Source organism: Podarcis vaucheri (genome assembly GCF_965113315.1).
Source record: "Podarcis vaucheri genome assembly, chromosome: 7".
Classification (NCBI taxonomy): Eukaryota; Metazoa; Chordata; class Lepidosauria; order Squamata; family Lacertidae; genus Podarcis; species Podarcis vaucheri.
Window position 1 is genome coordinate 13,262,956 of NC_138765.1, and position 19,901 is coordinate 13,282,856.

The 19,901-nt window shown below is 44.9% G+C and overlaps 2 protein-coding genes across 3 annotated transcripts in view; one reads left to right on the top strand and one right to left on the bottom strand.

Annotated features, from left to right (window-relative positions):
- Nucleotides 1-19,901, bottom strand: part of DMRTC2 (DMRT like family C2) — a 62,987-nt gene that overhangs the window by 14,668 nt on the left and 28,418 nt on the right. The gene's annotated exons all lie outside the window — the stretch shown is intronic.
- Nucleotides 2,083-13,726, top strand: LOC309537723 (guanylate-binding protein 1-like). 2 transcript variants are annotated; one of them, XM_082232683.1, is made up of 11 exons: nucleotides 2,083-4,202; nucleotides 4,918-5,143; nucleotides 6,073-6,200; nucleotides 6,917-7,026; nucleotides 7,716-7,921; nucleotides 8,074-8,307; nucleotides 8,742-9,022; nucleotides 10,087-10,299; nucleotides 11,338-11,440; nucleotides 12,276-12,469; nucleotides 13,423-13,726. In XM_082232683.1, exons 2-11 carry the CDS (start codon nucleotides 4,969-4,971, stop codon nucleotides 13,546-13,548), a joined length of 1,770 nt encoding a protein of 589 aa, XP_082088809.1. In that variant the 5' UTR covers nucleotides 2,083-4,202; nucleotides 4,918-4,968; the 3' UTR covers nucleotides 13,549-13,726. The 2 variants fall into 2 exon arrangements, with proteins under 2 accessions (XP_082088809.1, XP_082088810.1); XM_082232684.1 differs by lacking the exon at nucleotides 6,917-7,026 and having other exon boundaries at nucleotides 7,705-7,921.

Sequence of the window (19,901 nt, forward strand, 5' to 3'; positions counted from 1 at the left end):
AAAGAGGGACATGGAATAAAAATGCAAGCTTGTAAATAAATCCACACAAGTTACTAGCCTGCAACGTTATTAAAACAGCCCACTAATAATTATACATTTCCTTGCTAGCTACAGAGGAGGCGAGTCACAGAAATGCAGGCTGTTAATTCCGATTTCAAGCTATTCCACTGAAAGGGCAATGGGAGCTGCAGAGAGACTTAGAGGCTAGTTGATAATATATTAGTCAAACTGTTGCAGGGCAAATCTGCTGTCTCACTAGAAATATTAATTACTCGTGAGTCGGATTGAAGAAAGTCCAAAAGTTTATTTACTGCAGTAAATAGGTTCAGCACGGTCACCTCCACAAAGGCTAAATGGGGACGACGACCCCCCAGACCTTTTACAGTGGTACCTTGATTCTCAAACTTAATCCATTCCAAAAGTCTGTTCCAAAACCAAAGCGTTCCAAAACCAAGGTGTGCTTTCCAACAGAAACTAATACAAAATGGATTAATTCATTCCAGACTTTTAAAAAACAACCCCTAAAACAGCAATTTAACATGAATTTTACTATCTAATGAGACCATTGCTCCAGAAAATGAAAGCAATAAACAATGTACTGCAGTCACACAATCAATTAAGAAATCAATCAATCAGTAGCTGAACAGGGTTCCACACAGCCAAAAAACAAACAAAACCGCAAAATAAATAGCAAAAACAGACAGACCTCAGCGTAACACTCAAAACGGAAGTGTGGCACTCAAAATGGAGCACATTTGGCTTTCAAGAAAAGTTCACAAACTGGAACACTTACTTCCAAGTTTGCAGTGTTTGGGTTCCACAAGTTGTTTGAGTACCAAGGTGTTTGAGAACCAAGGTACCACTGTATAGGTTTTCGAGATAAAATCCAATCAAACTGCTGCAGACATTTTCAGAGGGTAGCTGGCAGAATACTCATTGGATACAACTTTCTAGATGTCCAGCCTGCAACTTGATGTGTGTCCAGCCCTTCTAGGGCCCCTCGCTTCCAAAGTTTTGAAGCCTACAACATACATACAAGCCTACATACTAAAGAAAGGAGAATTGTTGTCTGAGATTTATGTTCACCTAGATAACAAGCCTACAAAAGGGGAGTTGTCCTTGGTAAGATGGCACAGCCAGACTCCCATAATTTTACTCTTCAGAAGTTCACTCCCTGAATGCCTTATCTTTGGTATTTCCAGCAACTGGGCTATGTGTCTTTTATGAACAAAACGAAACTATTATGAACAAAGGATTTTAACAGAACTCCAATATATCATTCAGTTGGGGCTTTTTTTAATAGGTTTCTCACACAAAACATAGGGACGCGGGTGGTGCTGTGGGTAAAACCTCAGTGCCTAGGACTTGCCGATCGGCGGAGTGAACTCCCGTCTTTCGGTCCCACCTCCTGCCCACCTAGCAGTTCGAAAGCACCCCTAAAGTGCAAGTAGATAAATAGGTACCGCTTTATAGCGGGAAGGTAAACGGCGTTTCCGTGCGCTGCGCTGGCGCCGGCTCGCCAGAGCAGCTTTGTCACGCTGGCCAAGTGACCTGGAAGTGTCTCGGGACAGCGCTGGCCCCCAGCTTCTTAAGTGAGATGGGTGCACAACCCTAGAGTCGGACATGACTGGCCCGTACGGGCAGGGGTACCTTTACCTTTTACACACAAAACATTTTGGGGGCCCTTGGGGTCCCCCTACAATACCATTGGCCAATGCTACCTCAATTAAGAATGAAGACAGGAATGGGAATTTCTGTGTAAACTCAAGGTTATTTTGATGGGGCCTGATTTCAACATACCTTTCTGATATGCCTAATGTTGGGGTGGGAATTAATTGCATATAGAAGTTAATTTGTCTCACTGGTGGTCTTCTTATATTCGTGGATGCATATGTCAGGGGTGGGCTGATCTGATCAGAGCATCAGTCCCCTCTGTTATCCATCAAAAGCAACACCAACAACTTGACAAGGATAAACGTCTGGAGGAATAATCTACTACTGACAGAATATCACAACACATAATAACAAGGGCTCATTTCCTCATCTTCCAGTTGTCACTTGCCAGCAATGCCCTTATTCCTGAGAATAAATCAGTGAAGGGAAACCCTCAGCTCACAGGCCAAATTAGGCCCACCAGGGACCCTAATTTCAGAAATGAGGCCATTTCCCTCAAACCATGTCCACCTGCTCCACATCTGGCTTTGTATGTGACACCTGGTGTGGGTCAGATAAAGTTGCATCTGCAAAGGGACAATCGGAATAAATAATAAAGTGTGTGCCTGATTGCTTTTTGATTAGCAAGGTTGACATGGCTGGGGAGGAGGGCGCTTGCAATAGCTTGGCTGAACCACTGTGAAAAATAGATGCAGAATGATAAATAGAAGGAAAGGGCAGAAATCACTGTGTTAAAAGTAGAGCAGGGAGAAAAAGATGGGGAGAGGATTCCTTTAAAAGTGGAGTAAAGAACGAAGTATAAATGTTATTTTTGGCATGTTCCTGAACGGAGGAGTGTAGCCGTATATATTTATTTTGATTCCTCGGATTTCCCCAAAACCAGAAAATAGCACAACAAACAAAATTAAAAATTGTGTACTGGGCAGGGGAATTAAAACAGGACAAACAAGAAAACAAAAACGAGGTGCGCCTGCAGAAATCTGTTTATGTGCCCTACCAGTACATAACTGGTGTAACTGAATTAATAAATCAGAAGGTGGGGACAAACATAAAAGGTAACACCTACTGGTATAAATTGTAAATTACTCCCCAGATACAAATTGAAATACATATGGGTCTCAACTAGTCTAATGCAATTTGAATGGTGGGGTGGTGAGTAGATTAACAGCTAAACAATGCTTACATGTGGACAAGCCCTATAGGAACACCTTCTCACAGACCATCCTGCCTGCACCTTAAGGTCAGTGGATGATGCCTGACTGGTGGTCCCTGCGCAGGATGAAGTGCATACCTCTGGGACCAATGGAAGGACCTTTTTAGTAGTGGCTCCATTGCTCTGGAATGTTCTCACTAAGGCGTGCCTAGCCAGACTACCATTTTGTTTTAGAAAGCAGGTGAAGGCACACCTATTCCAGCAGGGGAATTGTGACTGAAGTAATGTGAAAATAGTTTGATGCCGCTGCTTTTGTTTGCAAGTCCTTGTGTGGCTTATTATTATGATGTTGTTGTAAAGCACCCTGTAGCCTGTTGGCAACACTTATTTTTAAACAAAATGACAAATTTTGTTTTTGTGTTGGCTACCCCTTGTCATAGACTGTGCTTCTTCTATTGCATTGCCATTTGAGAAGCTTGTGGTGCAATTGATCTGCTTCAGATCAGAATCTCTCCCAGTCCCACCCTCACCTGGAGACTGAACCTGGCACCTTCTGCATGCAAAACAGATGCTGTACCACTGAGGTGCATTCCTTTCTCGTACATTTCTATCTTTGGAAATTGCTACCCTGTATTTCCAGGAACTGCTGATGCTCATTCTGAGAAAGGCATAAGAGCAACATTGTTTTGGAGAACACAGGCAGAAGTCTTTCTTTGTGGAAATATTGCTTAGTGCCAGCACTGAAAAAGCTTTCTGTGCAGAATTGGCAAAGATCAAGGGGTCAAAAACAGTGTTCCCATTATGATGTATGGGTTCCACTTTCTTCCCTCCTCACAGCACCAAATGGGGCAATATTTCTTCTGTGCAAACAGGAGAATTTCATATTGACTTAAGCACTGACATCGACCGGAAATGCCATTGCTGTGGGCTGAGTCACCAAGTGCTGGGAGCCAAGCAGCTATAGGGCAGCACATCATGTGTCAAATTTAGAGCTTTGTGAAGGGATTGTGCAGTTTGCCCTGCTCAAACAGTGGGATCTTCCAGCCTCCAGCACCCCCACCTCACCCCTCCTTCTTTAGTCAGCTGAGAACAAGCAGTCCTGCTGGCTGGGTAAGACAGAAAACCAAAAGGGAAACTGAAACCTTTGCTTTAGCAATTCTAATTCCAGTCAAAGCATCTAGTGAGGGGAATTCATGTGAGCGCTACCATAAAAAGCCACTGGAGTTTGCAGTCAGAGCAGAAGTGTTGTAAACTGCTCCAAGCACACATCTGTGGGGAAGGCTTCAGCAGGGCAGCCCCCTCCTGAGCTTCCTCCTGGCTGAAGTGCCCCGCAGAGAGACTGCTGCCAAGCCAGACGAGCCAGAAAATTACCTATGTGAGTACCACCTTTTCTCTTCACAGCCCTGTCTAGCTGTTAGCTTGAGAGAAACAGCCACAAGCCCTGGATTTCAGACTTTCAGGCTGGGGAAGAAATGACTTGGGTCAAATCAAGGCAGGGCTGGCAGGATACATCTTGCTGAGTGTGGCGAGGCAGCAAATGCTTTCTATTTGTGCCCTGTCTTGCTGGCTATGCAAGGGATTGAAGAAGTAGTCGAGTGATTCTGGCACCTGAGGCAGAAAACCCCACAAATGTCTTGGCAGTGAAAACGCAGTAATAATAAATAACAAACAATTTGCGGCCTTTTCCTGATGCACAAAAACAGCTGCCCGCCCCTCTACCTAATGATAGGGCTCATCCTGGAGTGAGTGAATAGTTTCATAGTTCTTGAAGAAAAGCATTCAGAGATCCTATGGGCAGCCCTTCCTTTATCTAGCTAAGGGATGGGGAATCTAAGGTTCGGGTGCCAAATGTTACCCCGTAGGCCTTGGGACCACACCTCCTCTCCCCAAGAGATTTTGCCTAACTGAAATATGTCCTTTCACTTTGATGTTTTGAAATGGTAGGAGTCGCTCACATTCACTGCTCTGGCCCAGAAGTTTGCCCAAGAGGAAATGCCCTTGGGGAAGATGTTTCCCAACCTCGACCCAGCCTTTCCAGGGGAAATAACCTGAGGGCAGAAGCAGAGCTTGGAATTTCTTTTTCTCTTTAGATTCCTCAGCCTCTTTCCTGGGCTGCCTTCTGAACTGCTCAGCCAAGCATCATGGAAGAGCCAATGTGCCTGATCGAGAACAACCCCAAGGAACAGCTGCGGGTCAACCAGGAAGCCCTGAAGATCTTGCAGAGCATCCAGCAACCCGTGGTGGTAGTAGCCATCGTGGGACTGTACCGCACTGGCAAGTCCTACCTCATGAACAAGCTGGCAGGAAAGAAGAAAGGTGAGTCCGCAGAAGGAATAGGTGTTGGTGGGTAGAGACTTTGGGCTGGACGGGGCCAGCAAGGTACATTCAGATGTTACTTCATTTAGGTAACCACTTTTTCAGATATCGAATATGGAATCTCTCCTTCAGATATAGTAAACTTAGATCTAATTACAGCAAAAAAGTCATCAAACAAAGATTGGAGGAGGTTGACTTGCAACAAAATCTTACTACAGGTGGTGGTACATGTTCCCCGATAAACCAGGGCATGACATTTATGTCCCAGATACCTCGATATCTGTCTACCTTTTCGGTTGCATCGCATAGATTCGCTTTTGTTAGAGCCAGATTTAATGTGTTCCCCTCAAATGTGCTGAACAATAGATTTACTAACGGTAAAACCTCTGTTTTATGTGCATGTGACAACAAATCAATAGAATCCCTTCATAATATCTTGTTTAATTGTCCTTTATATATTGTTCCCCAATCAAGGATTCTGAGTTCAATCATTTTGGAAACTGTTGCTAAACCACCTGATTTACATCTAGCCTATCTACTCCAGGATACTGACTCTTATAGAACATTACAGGTTGCAAGATTCCTGAATTCTGTTCTTTCATATAAAAGACTTCATGGAATGCTGCATGACTATTAAAATCTAGTAAATTCTATCCACCATCTTTATATTCAAGGCCACAATATGGTACATCTAGAGACTGTATGTAATGTGAAGGAGATTATGCGTTGAAATATTTTAGTTGATATTTTAGAATGTAAAATGCTATTTTATTTACTGATTGGTTTTACCTGGTGGGCTTATAGCCAAATAAAGTATTATCTATCTATCAGATATCGGAGAGTTCCACACTAAGAGGACCATATTCTGAGATTACTGCTGATCCCCTCCTACCTGATTCCCTTATTCCTGTCTCATTTGATCCCTATAGGCTTCTCTCTGGGGGCCACGATTCAAGCACAAACCATGGGCATCTGGATGTGGTGCCTTCCTCACCCCAAAAAGCCGGACCACACCTTGGTGCTTTTGGACACAGAGGGGCTGGGCGATGTGGAGAAGGTAAGCTGGAGACACAGAGCAGCTATTGTTTGGGGGAAGGGCCATAGCTTAGTGGTAGGGCAGCTGCCTTGCATGCAGAAGGCAGTTGCGTAGCGTGGGTTGTCAGCACCCGGGGCAAGGCAAGTAATTTGCGCTCCCTAACCCATGGATTTGCACCCCCTAACCCGTGGATTTGCGCCCCCTAACCCTAACCCCCAGGTGTTGCGCCCGGTGCGGCCAGCCCCCCCTGCACCCCCCACGCTACGCCACTGGCAGAAGGTCCTAGGTTCAATCCCCGATATCTCCAGGTAGGGCTTGCCGTTTGTGTCTCACGCCTTCATTGTATACCTTTAGGCACCAGCAAAAACATTCCTTTCCAGCTAAGCTTTGGCTGATTAATATTCTACAGCCTTTTAAAATGTTTTGGGGGGGCATTGTTTTCTTTTCTTTAACTATTTACTTTTGTTTTTACCTTTTACCCAGAGATCTTATGATGAAGGGTGGTATATAAATCTTAATTAACAACAACTATACAACAGGAGAACAAGGCTAATCAGGAGCACTTTAAAAGCTCTCAGGTGAGGAAGGATGCTCACAGGAGTAAGGCAAAGGTGAGGGAGTGCGAGCAGAAAGGGATCAACCAGGCAGAGTTCTTCACTGTGTGTAGGGATGCAGCCTAGGTGCAGATCAAGTGTGTAACAGGATTCTGCACTAATTACTTACATCCCACCCTACAGAGCAATACTGCAAATGACTCCTGGATTTTTGCCTTGTCCATTCTGTTAAGCAGCACCTTTGTATACAACAGCATGGGCACCATTGATCAATATGCTCTGGAGAAACTGCAGTATCCTTTGTACAAACGGTGTCAGGCAGTTCACTGCCAGTTTTCCTGCTTTGCAGTCAGAATAGATGGTGTTTAGATGCTTTCGGTAGCAATGTAGCTGTGTGCGCACGCTGGGAAATGCCTCTTCGTACATACATTTATTTTCACGATACTGGATGGTGCAATGTAGGTCACAGTTAGTGGGGACACCACACTGGTTTCCAGGAAACACACTAATGGACAAATTCAAACGAAGATGAACAAAACTGTGATAAGACAGCAATTTTTAATCAGTTAGCTGGTTAGATTTCTTTGGGAGGGAAACAGCACTAAAAAAAGACACCTCTCCAATGAGGCAGCAAAAATCTGTTAATTCATTTAAATTCAAGTCCTATTGATTTTTATCAATAGAGGGCAGCTGCCTTCTTAAAAGAGTCATTCTGCCTTCTCACACACACAGAAGGAATGCCTCTTCTAGTACTGTGTCTGCTATGTCGCATGCATACATCATCTGAAAACGAAGGAATTGTGCTTTTTGATTTGGAATTACTGTTTTTATCTAGAAGCAAGATTTATCTAACTGGGTGACATTTCTAATAAGGCCCTTAGGAATAGTGAGGAGGGATAGAGGGGGAAAGGTGAGGGGTATTTGAGAGATTACTGCCCTGTGAAGTGGAAGAGGCATCGTAATTTCCTTAGTGTGATCCCAGGTATGTGACAGAGCTGACTAAGCGCATTAAGGTGAAGAGCACACCTGCAAAGGACTCTGAGGGTGAAGAGGAAGATTCAGGTGACTTCCTCAGGTTCTTCCCAGCTTTCGTCTGGGCTGTGCGTGACTTTTCGTTACTGCTGAAACTGAATGGGAAACCTATCACCGAAGACGAATATCTGGAAAATGCCCTGAAGAGGAAGAAAGGTACTGAGAGTCGGAGGGATCCTAGGCTGGATGAGTGCCGGATTTAGGACGGTGTGGGATCTTCCCCCTCACAGGGGGCCGAGCCAAGGGGGCACAAAATAATAGCAACAGCAACAATAATAACCTTATCTGTGATTCTCTCTCTCTCTTAGACAACCCAGAGAAGTTGGACCTTGCCAAGAAATGCATACGCCAGTATTTCCCCAGCCGCAAGTGCTTTGTCTTTGACCGCCCGGCCTCAAGGCGAGCTTTAGAGGAACTGGAGGACCTACCTGAATCTAAACTGAATCCTGACTTCCTGGAGCAAGTCCAGCATTTCTGCAGCTATATTCATGAGCAAGCTCAGGCAAAAGTCATCCAGGGAGGGCACACGGTGACAGGGACATGTGAGTAGAGGCAAAGGGCGTGGGGTAGAGTGGCTCATGGGGAATCCTGGGTGGGGAGGCCGGGGTCTCACCATGAACTTCAGTATACAGCCAAAGGGTTTCTGGACTGGAATACGTTTTTATTTATGGACCAGAATACTTTTTGGTTGTTTTTTCTGCAAGAGACTAAGGGCCTGTCGACACTTCCACTTGCCCCAGACTTTTGCACAGTTTGTGCGGACAATTACCACTTATTTGAGAACTTTTTCCTATATCCTGAACTATCTCATAATAATAATAATAATAATAATAAATAATATTTATACCCTGCCCATCGGGCTGTGTTTCCCCAGCCGCTTACATTAGTTCATCATTTATCCAGTTTTACTCATATCATATTCAATCACATTAATATCTTATTAAACCATATTTCTCTCCTTTCCTACCCCTTGCAGCATTGGGGCATCTGGTGGTGACCTATGTGGATGCCATCTGCAGTGGCTCCATACCCTGCATAGAGAATGCGGTGGTAGCCTTGGCACAGATTGAGAACGCAGCTGCTTTGCATGAAGCCATTACATACTATGAAGCTGAGATGGGGAAACACTTGAAGCTGCCCACCGAGACTATCGAGGAGCTGCTGGAAGTGCATGCCCAATACGAGAAGGAGGCTATTAAAGTGTTCTTGGCTCGGGCCTTCAAGGATGTCAATCACGAGTACCAGAAGGAACTTGGGGTATGGGGATTAACTCACCAGTGGGCATGAGATAGGGGGCTCTCAATATCTGATATGAGGAAAACTAGGAAGGATTTTGTGTTGGATGGAAAGCTGGATACTCAGAAATGGGAGGTTCCTTTCTACGGGGCAATGTATTCATTCCTGTCCTAGTTCAGAGCCGAGATGTGAAGGGATGAGATCCGGCTCCTTAGCAAGGTTGTGTTGGCCATTGATTGGATGCCATTGGAGCTAGTTGAGTTGAGCTAAAAGGCCCCCAGGAACACGGAACATCTGGCAGCCTCTTGGTTTTGTTGGGATGAAAAAGTGACCCTGTTCCCAAGGGTAGTGTTTAGAATGAGGAACTAACTGTGGGAGGACCAGTTTGAGGAAAGGACAGAGGGTAGTAGTCGGGCCACCTTTTTCAGGCAAAGTAGACTTGCAGCAGGTCCTGTTATTTGAGGCCTTATCCACGCTTACTGTTTGCCCTGCTCTTTCTGAGCTTTAAAGCATGGATTGTGCCTGGAAAGAGCGGGGGAAAGGTAAATGTGAAGAAGCCCTAGGTCTTTTAGCCCTTTCTTACATCTCTTCTCCTTCTGGGTTGACAAATGGGAAGCCAGTTGGCACTCAGCAGAATGGACTTTCTGATCTGTATCTAAGAGTCAGTTTCTCTCATGGATTTCAGGGGCATTGCAGCCTTCCTCCTGGGCCTCCACATGCAAGATGCAAGCTTCTTTCTACCTTCCCCTGCCCAGTGCTATTTATGATAAGTCTAAAAAGCAGAGTTAGGGGCATTCTGGGTGCTAACTTGCTTATTTGGTTGATGGTGCTGGGAGAGCAAGTAGAACAACAGCTAACTTTCAGAATAAAGTCCTTTTATTTCATACACTGAATCACACTTTGGAACCATGTTATCCGTTGCTTCCCCTTTGCACTGGTTCACTGGGGCTAGTGCCTGCAACAAGAGGGAGCCCTGAAATCCCTGGAATAGGGATTATAGGACTGTTCTCCATTAGGAAGCACCATTTGCCTCTCACCCTGTGCCCCCTTCTCTCTTCCTTTCCACTCTTCCCTCTTTCCTCCAGACCCAGCTGCATGCCAAGCTTCTCGAGTTCTGTTCTCGCAATGAGCAGGCATCATCAGATCGCTGCCAGGCTGTGCTTACACAGCTGTTCCAGGACCTGGAAGAGGAGATTGGCAAGGGGAGCTATTCTGTGGCTAGGGGCTACCAGCGCTTTCTGGATGACCAGAAGGAAAAGGTGGATCAGTATCACCTGGTGCCTGGGAAAGGACTCATGGTGAGTCAGACTTGTAGGCACAGCAACAGGAGGGATAAGAGGACATGCAACACACCCACAAACCACGTTTAGCTGCCCCCAGGGATAAATCCTCTCCTTATAACTATTTTACTGTTCCTTTGCTATAATAGGTTTCTCCAGAGCTGCCGCTCCATCCCAGTCATCAGCCCTGTCAGCATTACTGTAAGAGACACTGTGGTGCAACGGTTAGAGTGCTGATCTAGGATCTGGGAGACCAGAGTTCATATCTCTACTTCAGCAACAAACCCGCTGGGTGATCCTGGCTCAGTCGCTACTTCTCTGCTATATCTTGCCTCAACAGCTTTGCTGCAAGCATAAAATGGGGGGTGGGGGTGGGGTGAGAGCCAAGTACGTCACCTTCAGCTCTATGGAGGAAAGGTGGGCTATAAATGTAAGCCCTGCCTCACGCCCCTGCCTTGCCTGCTCTCTGCTCAGCCACATTTCTCCCAGTGCAGCTCTGATCCTGAAGTAAATCAGGGTGGGAGAAGATTTCTTAAAAGGATAGTACACCTTGGGGTAAAGCAGAGGAGGAAATGTCTTTTTCAGATAAATTACATTTTGCTTTAACTGATTAATTAATATCTTGCCTTTTCTTCAAGGAACAGAAGGCAGTGTGAGTTGTGTTCCCCCTGTTTCTCTCACAGCAGCCCTGTGGAATAGGCTAGGGAGAAAGAGAGAGAGAGAGAGAGAGAGAGAAAGAGAGAGAGAGAGAGAGAGAGAGAGAGAGAGAGAGAGAGACTCTCCAAGATCGCTTCATGGCTGTGTGGGAGACTTGGACCTGGGTCTCCACAGTCTTAGTCATACGCTTAAAGTAATACACCTCACTGTCTTCTCTCACAAACCCAGCTCAGCTCCAGATGTGGTTGGGCCATTAATCTAGATAAAGTACGAATGGCTACCCTGCCATATCTAGACTGGCCTTCAGGTTTTTGCAGTGTCTTCTTTACTGCATATAGCTTTGCATGCAAGCACAAAGCCAAACCATTTGCCTCACTCTACCCCTCTTCTCCTCTTTAGGCTTCCCAGGCCCTGCAAGACTTCCTGAAATCCAAGGAGGTAGCAGCCCAATCCATTTTGCAGGCTGACCGGACCCTCACGGACAAACAGAAGGAGCTTGAAGGTGAGCCCCAGTTCAGAGGGGCCTTACAGACCCATAACAATCTTGGCTGGGATCGTTTTAGCCTCCTCCGTCTGAGGTGGGAATCCCCACTTCCTGTCATTTTTGCTAGTTCCTGATTCCTACCAATTCCCAGGCCTCTGAATGAAAGCCAAACAAGGAACATCTTGGAGGGTACAATGATCAGACCTGCCATTTAATAATAACAATAATAATAATAATAATAATAATAATAATAATAATAATAATAATAATAAATTGTAATGGCCACTGTGGAGTGGTGACTTTGACTGAGAGCACAGGATGGGAGAGGAAAATGTTGCTGGGAAGATTCTTGTCAACTTATTAAGGGAAGTGGGAAAGGCCCACTAGACTGAAGTTCATTAAAATAACAATGTGACTTCCAATGATACAATAATTTATAAAAGCTGTTTTTTAAATATAAAAAATCCCTGATACTGAGCTGTCACAGTAGCCCAGTTGAAATGTGATGCAGCAAAAATAGAACTGATGGTGCTGTATACTGTTCAGTACTGTCACAACATTAATAATAATAATAACAACAATAATAATGATGATGATGATGATGATGAAGAAACTACATGCACACCACTCATGTAAAACACATTCCCTTCCTTAAGAATCCTGGGAACTTAGTTTGTGAAAGGTGCTGGGAATTGTAGGTCTGTGAACTAAAGTTCCCAGAATTCTTTAGAGGAAGCTGTGTTTTAAAATTTGATTTCAGTGTATGTACACAACCTCCAAATACGCTAATGCAGCCTTTGCCAACCTGTGTCTTAATGTACAATTAGCATTCACCATCTCTCTTTCCCCCTAGTGGAGCGAGTCAAGGCTGAAGCCTCTGCCCGGGAAGCAGAGTTGCACGAGAAGATGAAAGATGAGGCTGTCCGGAGGGCCCAGCAGCAGGAAAAGAGTTTTGAGGAGCACAAAAGGCAGCTAGAAACAAAAATGGAGGAGGACAGGAGGAAGCTACTGGCAGAGCATGAGATGGTGATGAATGCAAAGCTCCAGGTAACAATATCCTTAGTAGTGTAAGCCTGATCATTTATGCAGTCCTACCAGCTTTCACTAAAGAGGCCAGAGTCGAAGAAGGAGGAGGAGGAGGAGTTTGAATTTGATATCCCTCTTTATCACTACCCGAAGGAGTCTCAAACAATCTCCTCCCCCTTCCTCCCCCACAACAAACGCTCTGTGAGGTGAGTGAGGCTAAGAGACTTCAGAGAAGTGTGACTAGCCCAAGGTCACCCAGCAGCTGCATGTGGAGGAGTGGAGACACGAACCCATTTCACCAGAGTCTACGCTCTTAACCACTACACCACACTGGCTCTCTATAAGACACTATATATGTATGCAATTTCTATGCATGTATTTTTACCCCACTCTTTAGCCAAAGAAGGCCTCCTGAGCAGCTCACAGCAAACAGTAATAAGCATTCAGGCTTACAATCTAAAAGATACAGCACAAAAAGAAAAGGGATTGGGAGGGAGGACAAAAAAAGCAACCCCAGGCACTACTTCTTAGTCACAGCGTTCTTTTGAGTCTTCTTTCTGGCAGACTAGAAGGAAACAAGCTTCCTCTTCCTGCTGCTGCTGCCGCCTCTTTGGATGATGAATGGAGTCTGGTTTGTCTCTCTTGCCATTGTTATTTTATCTGGGGACTTGTGACCGTTGGGGAGCTCTACAACATACATCCTTCAGGAATCACAGGGCCAGTTTGTGCAAGATGACACCATTCTAGCTGAGGATGCCTGTGTCATCTTGAGATAGTCTTCAGGGACCTAACATTAGGGGGGGAAAGCAGTTGGATTGGGGGCATATGAAGAAGGGAGGAGGAAGCAATTGCTCACCTGTCTCAATTCACCACCTGAATTGGCCTAGCTCCGTCCCCGTCTCTTATTGCAGTCTCCAGCTTTGTTCTGTGATCAGCTGGCATTGACTTTATTCTTTATCCCTGCCATTCCTTAGGAGCAGAGGCGGCTTCAGGAAGAAGGGTTCAGACAAGAAGTCAACAGGCTTCAGGGCGAGATCCAGCGCTTGAACTCTGCGATGAGACAACAGTCAAGTGGGGGCTCTGGATGTGTGATTCTTTGAAGCTGCTGGCATTTCCAAAAGGCCCTAAATGGATGAGGAATGGGATGGAGAGGAGAGATCTACTTTGTATCTGGGCTCACTGAGGAGATATCTTTGGTGTGACTTTTTGTGTGTATATGAGAAAAATGATGGCATTTAAAGACAAAATGGGTGAAATTAAACAAGAAGGAAAATCTGATAGTTGATTGTATTCTGTTGGTATAATAGGGTTCATGCCTTGTAACCTTGTCTTAACGTTTATGTTGCAAATAGTTCTAGCTGTTGCCTTCCAAGCATTTGCATACCTGTGGTTTATTTATTTTGGTTTTATTTTATGTTTGTATTTCTTCGACAGTGATTTATGATTGTATATGGACCATGTATATTACCACTAGATCCTGTTTAATAACAGTGCATTTTGCAGAGCCTTATATAACAGCTTTTGGACAATTAATTAAAAAATTTGAAAAATAAATAAATTGCAACCGGCCATGGGTAGAGGCTTCTCTGTAAAGGTAACGTGTCTCCAGCTTGAAACAATCTAAAGACAAGACAGTGTGTGGAAAGTTTACTGGGCTTGGATGATGTGGGGAAATCGTTCTCAGCTATGAAGCTCTCATGGATGGGTTTTAGGAAGGTGGAGGGAATAGCCCCCATATACATTTCAGATGACATGATTCACTAGAAGCACCTTTATCTCAGGCAAATCTGCTGCATCTTTGCATTGACTGGCTTTTGTGAACAATCCAAAGTTCTTGATTGCCATTAGTCAAATGCAACCCGCACCAAATATGGACATCAATTTCAATTTATTTATATATTGCATTAGCCGTGTGGCCATAGCATGATATACATTAAAATAACAACATAAAATGGGGGTGGGGAGGTAAAGGTAGGTATCGTCCTGGGCGATTAGTTAGAGAAAGAAAAAAAAGAAAACAAAAACAAACAAAAAAAAACTGCTGAGGCTGGAGGAGGACCGTTAAAGGGTCCTTCAGCTCCTCAGATTTGTCCTGACTCGATTGTCCTTGTACAATAAGGCTACTTGGAGTTTCGTTCGATTGTGCGGCGTGTCGACTGCAGCTGTGGTGTTAAGGAAGAAGTTAGTGCTGCTTTCCTCTTCATCACACTAAGCAGGAAGTTAGCTGTCATCTCGGTAATCCAACACTCAGAATCCTGCAAAAAGAGGGACACTATCCAAGGCTGGATTGGGAGATGGAACTTATTCACGAGGGGAGTTAAAAACCGAGATCTTTCATCTGTCCAGCTGGGACAGAAGAGCATTACATGTTCCATAGTCTCCAGGGACGTGTCATTACAGGTGCATGTTCTATTTGCGATGGGAACTCTGGAATAACAACCTGAGAGAACTGCTGTAGGAAAACAGTTGAGACGGGCACAGGTAAAGGCCCTTCGCTTAGCCTCCGAAGAAATTGTGAAGCAGTATAGAGGGATCCCTTCAGGGGGTGGAATAGCTAGGGCTAGGCCTGAACACGGTCCTCTTGCATAGGAAGCTGTGTTAGAGAAGTCAAGTTGCTGTAGTTTCTTTTTAATTAGAGGTAGGGACGCCGGGCTGATACACTCTTAAGTTAAAAACAGTTTTACAATTCAGATTGAGAAGAGAGCGGAATTTGAGGTTAATTGTAGTTTTCCAAGGGGAGTTATGAATATCTCTTAGGATCAGATTGGAAAAACCACCTCTAATTCGGGCATCCGATGCTAATAGGTGGAGGCTGTAAGAAATGGCTCGACTCCATGCTCGTTTAACAATTGAGGGCTGGGCGAACTCGAGTCGTAAGGCTGCACCTGAGACACATCTCGGGATGCCGGAAAGAGATCTCAGAAACATATGAAGTGGGCGATCCAAGTTACCTGATATTGCTGTAGTCCATACTTCGCATCCGTATAGTAATTTAGGGACAACTTTGGCATTAAATATTTGAATTGCTGCTGGAAGGTGTTTGCCGCCCTTCTGGTGGTAAAATCGGACAATGGCGTTAGAGGTCGTGGTTGCAGCGAGAAAGGCAGATTGTAGATGGGTGGACCAGGAGAGATTATAAGTGAATATTAGGCCTAGATATTTAAAGGCTTTTACCTTTTCTAAATAGCCACCTGTGATCTTAAGCGGCTCCAACTTGAGTTTGCGGGAACGAGTGAAGTGGAGGACTTTCGATTTTTTATAATTAATATTGAGAGCTTCCGCCTTACAATAGGCGATAAATGCATTAACTGCATTTGCTAGGTCCGCAGCTGTTCTGGATAAGATGACGGCATCATCAGCATAGAAAAGGGAGGCAACGGGGTGGCCTGCTAAATGAGGAGGATACTTAGATGCTAGCTTCAGAGTGAAAATTGCATCATGAAGATAAAGATTAAATAGTAAAGGGGCCAAGAGACAACCTTGTCAGACGCCCTTGGCCGTTGGAAATGGAGTAGTGAGGGAGCCGTTGGGACCACTTCGGACGCGAGCTGTGGTGTTTGAATAAAGAGAAATAATTAGGGAGAGGAGGTGCAGATCAATTCCCAGGTGGGCAAGTTTGGACCATAATCTCTGCCTAGGAATGGAATCAAAGGCGGCCTCCAGATCCATAAAAGCGTCAAATAGGTGGCCTTGCCTTGGAGCAGTGTATTTACTGGCAAGGTGATAGAGAGTTAGACAGTGGTCCATGGTTGATGCTGACTTTCGGAAACCGATCTGTTCTAGTGGTAGAATGTTCCTCTCCTGGACCCATGAGAGAAGTTTCTCCAGTAAAACAGCGGCAAATATTTTCCCCGGGATGGATAATAAACTGATAGGGCGATAGTTCCTTGGGATGTTTGGCTGGCCGCCTTTGAAGATCGGAACTATTATAGCTTCTCTCCAGGAGTCGGGGATGTCTAGGGCAGAGGAGATAGCGGTGAATACAGGAGTCAGGTGTTCGCTCCACCAAAGAGGATCAGTCAGGAAAAGGTCCAACGGGACCATGTCTGGGCCGGGGGCCTTATTTCTTCGCATTGACATTATGATGTTGAAAATGCGGGTTGAGGTAAAGTTTATTGAGGAAGTGGAACTAAGCGAACAGAAACCGAGGTCCGACGGGGACTGAAGGAGATCTGTAAGATGATTTGGAGAAGTGAAACTGGTTAAATAATAGGCAATCCATTCATCAGGGGAAATCTGGGTAGCTGGATTGAATGGTGCCGAAGGTCTAACTAAGCGCCAGAAGGAGCGGGAGTCATGCCTCTCTACAGCCGAACGAAGAGTGGACCAAGCTTTAAAGATGTGCTGCTGCTTCTTGCAATGAATCATGTCCTTTTAATCTCTATGAGCTTTGCACGGGTTTGGGGGTCATTGGAAAATTTGATGATTCTGACCATTTTCCTAATTCGCCTTCTTAGGGCTTTACATTCCTTGTCAAACCAAGGCGATTCAGAGAAAAGGCGTTGGTGAGTAGGCGAGGTGGTGGTTATGTAAGTTGCTGAGAAAGCATCAAGTAATTTCCGGTATCGATCAGCAGGCAGGATTGGATCAGAGAGAGCTGCAGACATATCAATTGATTTTTGTATGTCCAGGGCAAGAGAGGAGCTGAGGCTTGTCCATTTCTTTGTTTTGTATACAGGGTGGCTTTGTACCATGGTTCTATAGTTTGAGGGGACTGAAAGTGGCTCTGTTAGGTTTAACAATAGAGTCAATGGAAGGTGGTCACCACCAAAATATTCAGCCACTTCCATTTTTGTAGAAATTGAAAATAGCTCCGGCGTCAGTAAAATGTAGTCGACAACACTAGTTCCCCGGGAAGTGATACACGTTAATTGCTGCGAGGACAGGGAAGTAATGTTACCATTCGCGATGTAGAGATCGTTTTCCATGGCCAATTGGGCCATCAGTCTCCCCGCCGCGTTTGTTATAGGATCAAGAGAGCATCTGTTTCCCCAAGGGGGCTGCAGGGGGTTGTCCAGGAGTGCTGCGGGGGATACTATATCATCGTCATTGGGACCTATTCTTGCATTAAAGTCGCCTAAGAGGATTTGAGGAAGTCCTGGATTAGTTGTTTGAAGATCATGGAGCCAAGACGAAAGTTCAGACCACCTTTCATTAGTCAAATGCAACCCGCACCAAATATGGACATCATATTTTCCCCAGGGGAATCAGACTTCTGCTGCTTCTCTCTCATACACAAATACACCTTTGCTGCTGGAGAGTACACTTCAGCTGTGGATATTTGCAGGCAAAGCTGCTTCCCTTCATCTCACTGACTGCTAAAAAGGTGATCTGGAGCCATGCTGTTCGTTGTTTTTCAGACAATTACCACTTTCACACTAAGGTCTGCCAGTGCTGTCCAGACATGGCTGTTCCACGGTCAGCTAGAAGCAGAATTATAAATGTCCACATAGTCAAATGTAACTTGATACTGCAGAAGAAATTTTGACCCCAAGGCCTCAGTCCTGGTCTGTCACCGCCAGTTTTGACCCCATGAGCATATATGTGAAATGTAAGGTTATTTTGTCCCAGCATGAATCATTTTACACTTGAATTACATTTGCCATTCCACCACCTGTTCACTCACTTCGGTGAGGTTCTTTTGGTACTCTTTGCAATCTCTTTTTGTTTCAACAAATCTGAACAATGATGTATCGTCAGCAAACTTGGCCACCTCACTGTTTACCTCTTAACTCTAGATACGTAATTTATGAGCAAGTTAAAAAGCACAATCTTCGGGATAATACCAATCTTTGGAAGACTGCACTTTCTTCTCCATTTGGAGAACTGTCCACTTATTCCTACCATTTGCTTCAATGAACTTAACCAATTCCTGATCCACAAGAGGACCTCTTATTGAATAACCTTAGCAAATAATGTGCCCATTTTCAGTCCCTGTCACTTAGCTCTGTGGGGGGCGGGGAGCAAGCAAGCAAACACCTATTATTCATACCCCACTCCTCTGCTTTTGTATTCAAGCTGGTCCAACCCAGAGAACGCAATCATCAGGTGAAGTGGGGAGGGATAAGGAAGTGGCAGAGTTCCACTCACACTTCTCTGAATTCAGGTTGCTCCTTGTTAGCCTACTCTTTCTCTTCAAATAAGGTGGCAGTACTATGCATGCTGAATCCACTGAATCTATTCTTGTGATGCATAGGATCTGGCTGCTCCTGGGATAAGCCCTGCTGGAACAGACCAATGGCCCACGTAGCCCAATATTCTGGTCTCACTGTGGCCCAGCAGATGACTTTGAGAAGCCCACAACCAGGGCTTGAGCACAACAGCATTCTCCCCTCCTGCCGTTTCCAGCAACTGGCGTTCAGAAGCATTCTGCCTTTGACCACAGAGATGGTATGTAGCATTGCAGTTTAGAAGATGTTGATAGTCTTATCCTCCAAAAATTTGTCCAGTCCTCTTTTGAACTATCCAAGTTGGTGGCAATCACTACCTCTTGTTGGAGCAAGTTCCATAGCTCATCTATGAGCTGCACTGAATCTTCCAATATTCAGCCTCAGTGGGTGTCTCTGAGTTTTAGTGTTATGAGAGAAGGAGAAATTATGCACACACCAGTGGGGACATTATAAAGGAGTATAAATTATGCATAATTTTATACACTTTTATAGTAGGCTTGCCCTATTTCAAAAAGTAAAAAAACAGGACGCCCCGAGAGTTGTAGAGCTTTTTTAGGAAGACCCCCAAGGACTGATTTTTCAATGGACCTGCCTAACATCTAGGACAAAGCAATGGCCTTTGGAAATTCCCCCTGGACGTTGATTCTGCCTTTGAAATCCCAGTATATTCAGGAAAATCTGGATGTAAGGCAGCCTTGCTTTATAGTGTTTCCACTTACTTGCCTTTTTTATTGTTCTATGTCTCTTTCTTCACGCTGCATTTTCTACAGATCAGTTTCATTTGTTGTGAGACATTAGTGTTACATTAAGAAGTAAAGAGGGGAATGGTGAGTGGGGTGGGGTCAGGTGTTACTTGACTTTTTTCTAAACTACAAAGACTCAAACGTAATATTTTCTCATAGGGACCTTTGATCATGTTGCGTTTGCTTACATTGCATCACATTTGCCATTTTGCTGTCCGTTTGTCCAGTTGGGAGAAATTATTTTGCAGCTTCTCAAAATCCCTGTTTCTTTTTGCAACCTCCAGGAGAAGAGAACACCAGTCCTAAAATATCTACATTGGCTCCCAGTACATTTCCAAGCACAATTCAGAGTGTTGGTGCTGACCTTTAAAGCCCTAAACGGCTTCCGCCCTGTATACCTGAAGGAGCGTCTCCACCCCTGTCATCCAGCCCAGACACAGAGGTCCAGCTCCAAGGGCTTTCTGGCAGTTCCCTCACTGTGAGAAGTGAGGTTTCAGGGAACAGGCAGAGGGCCTTCTTGGTAGTGGCGCCCACCCTATG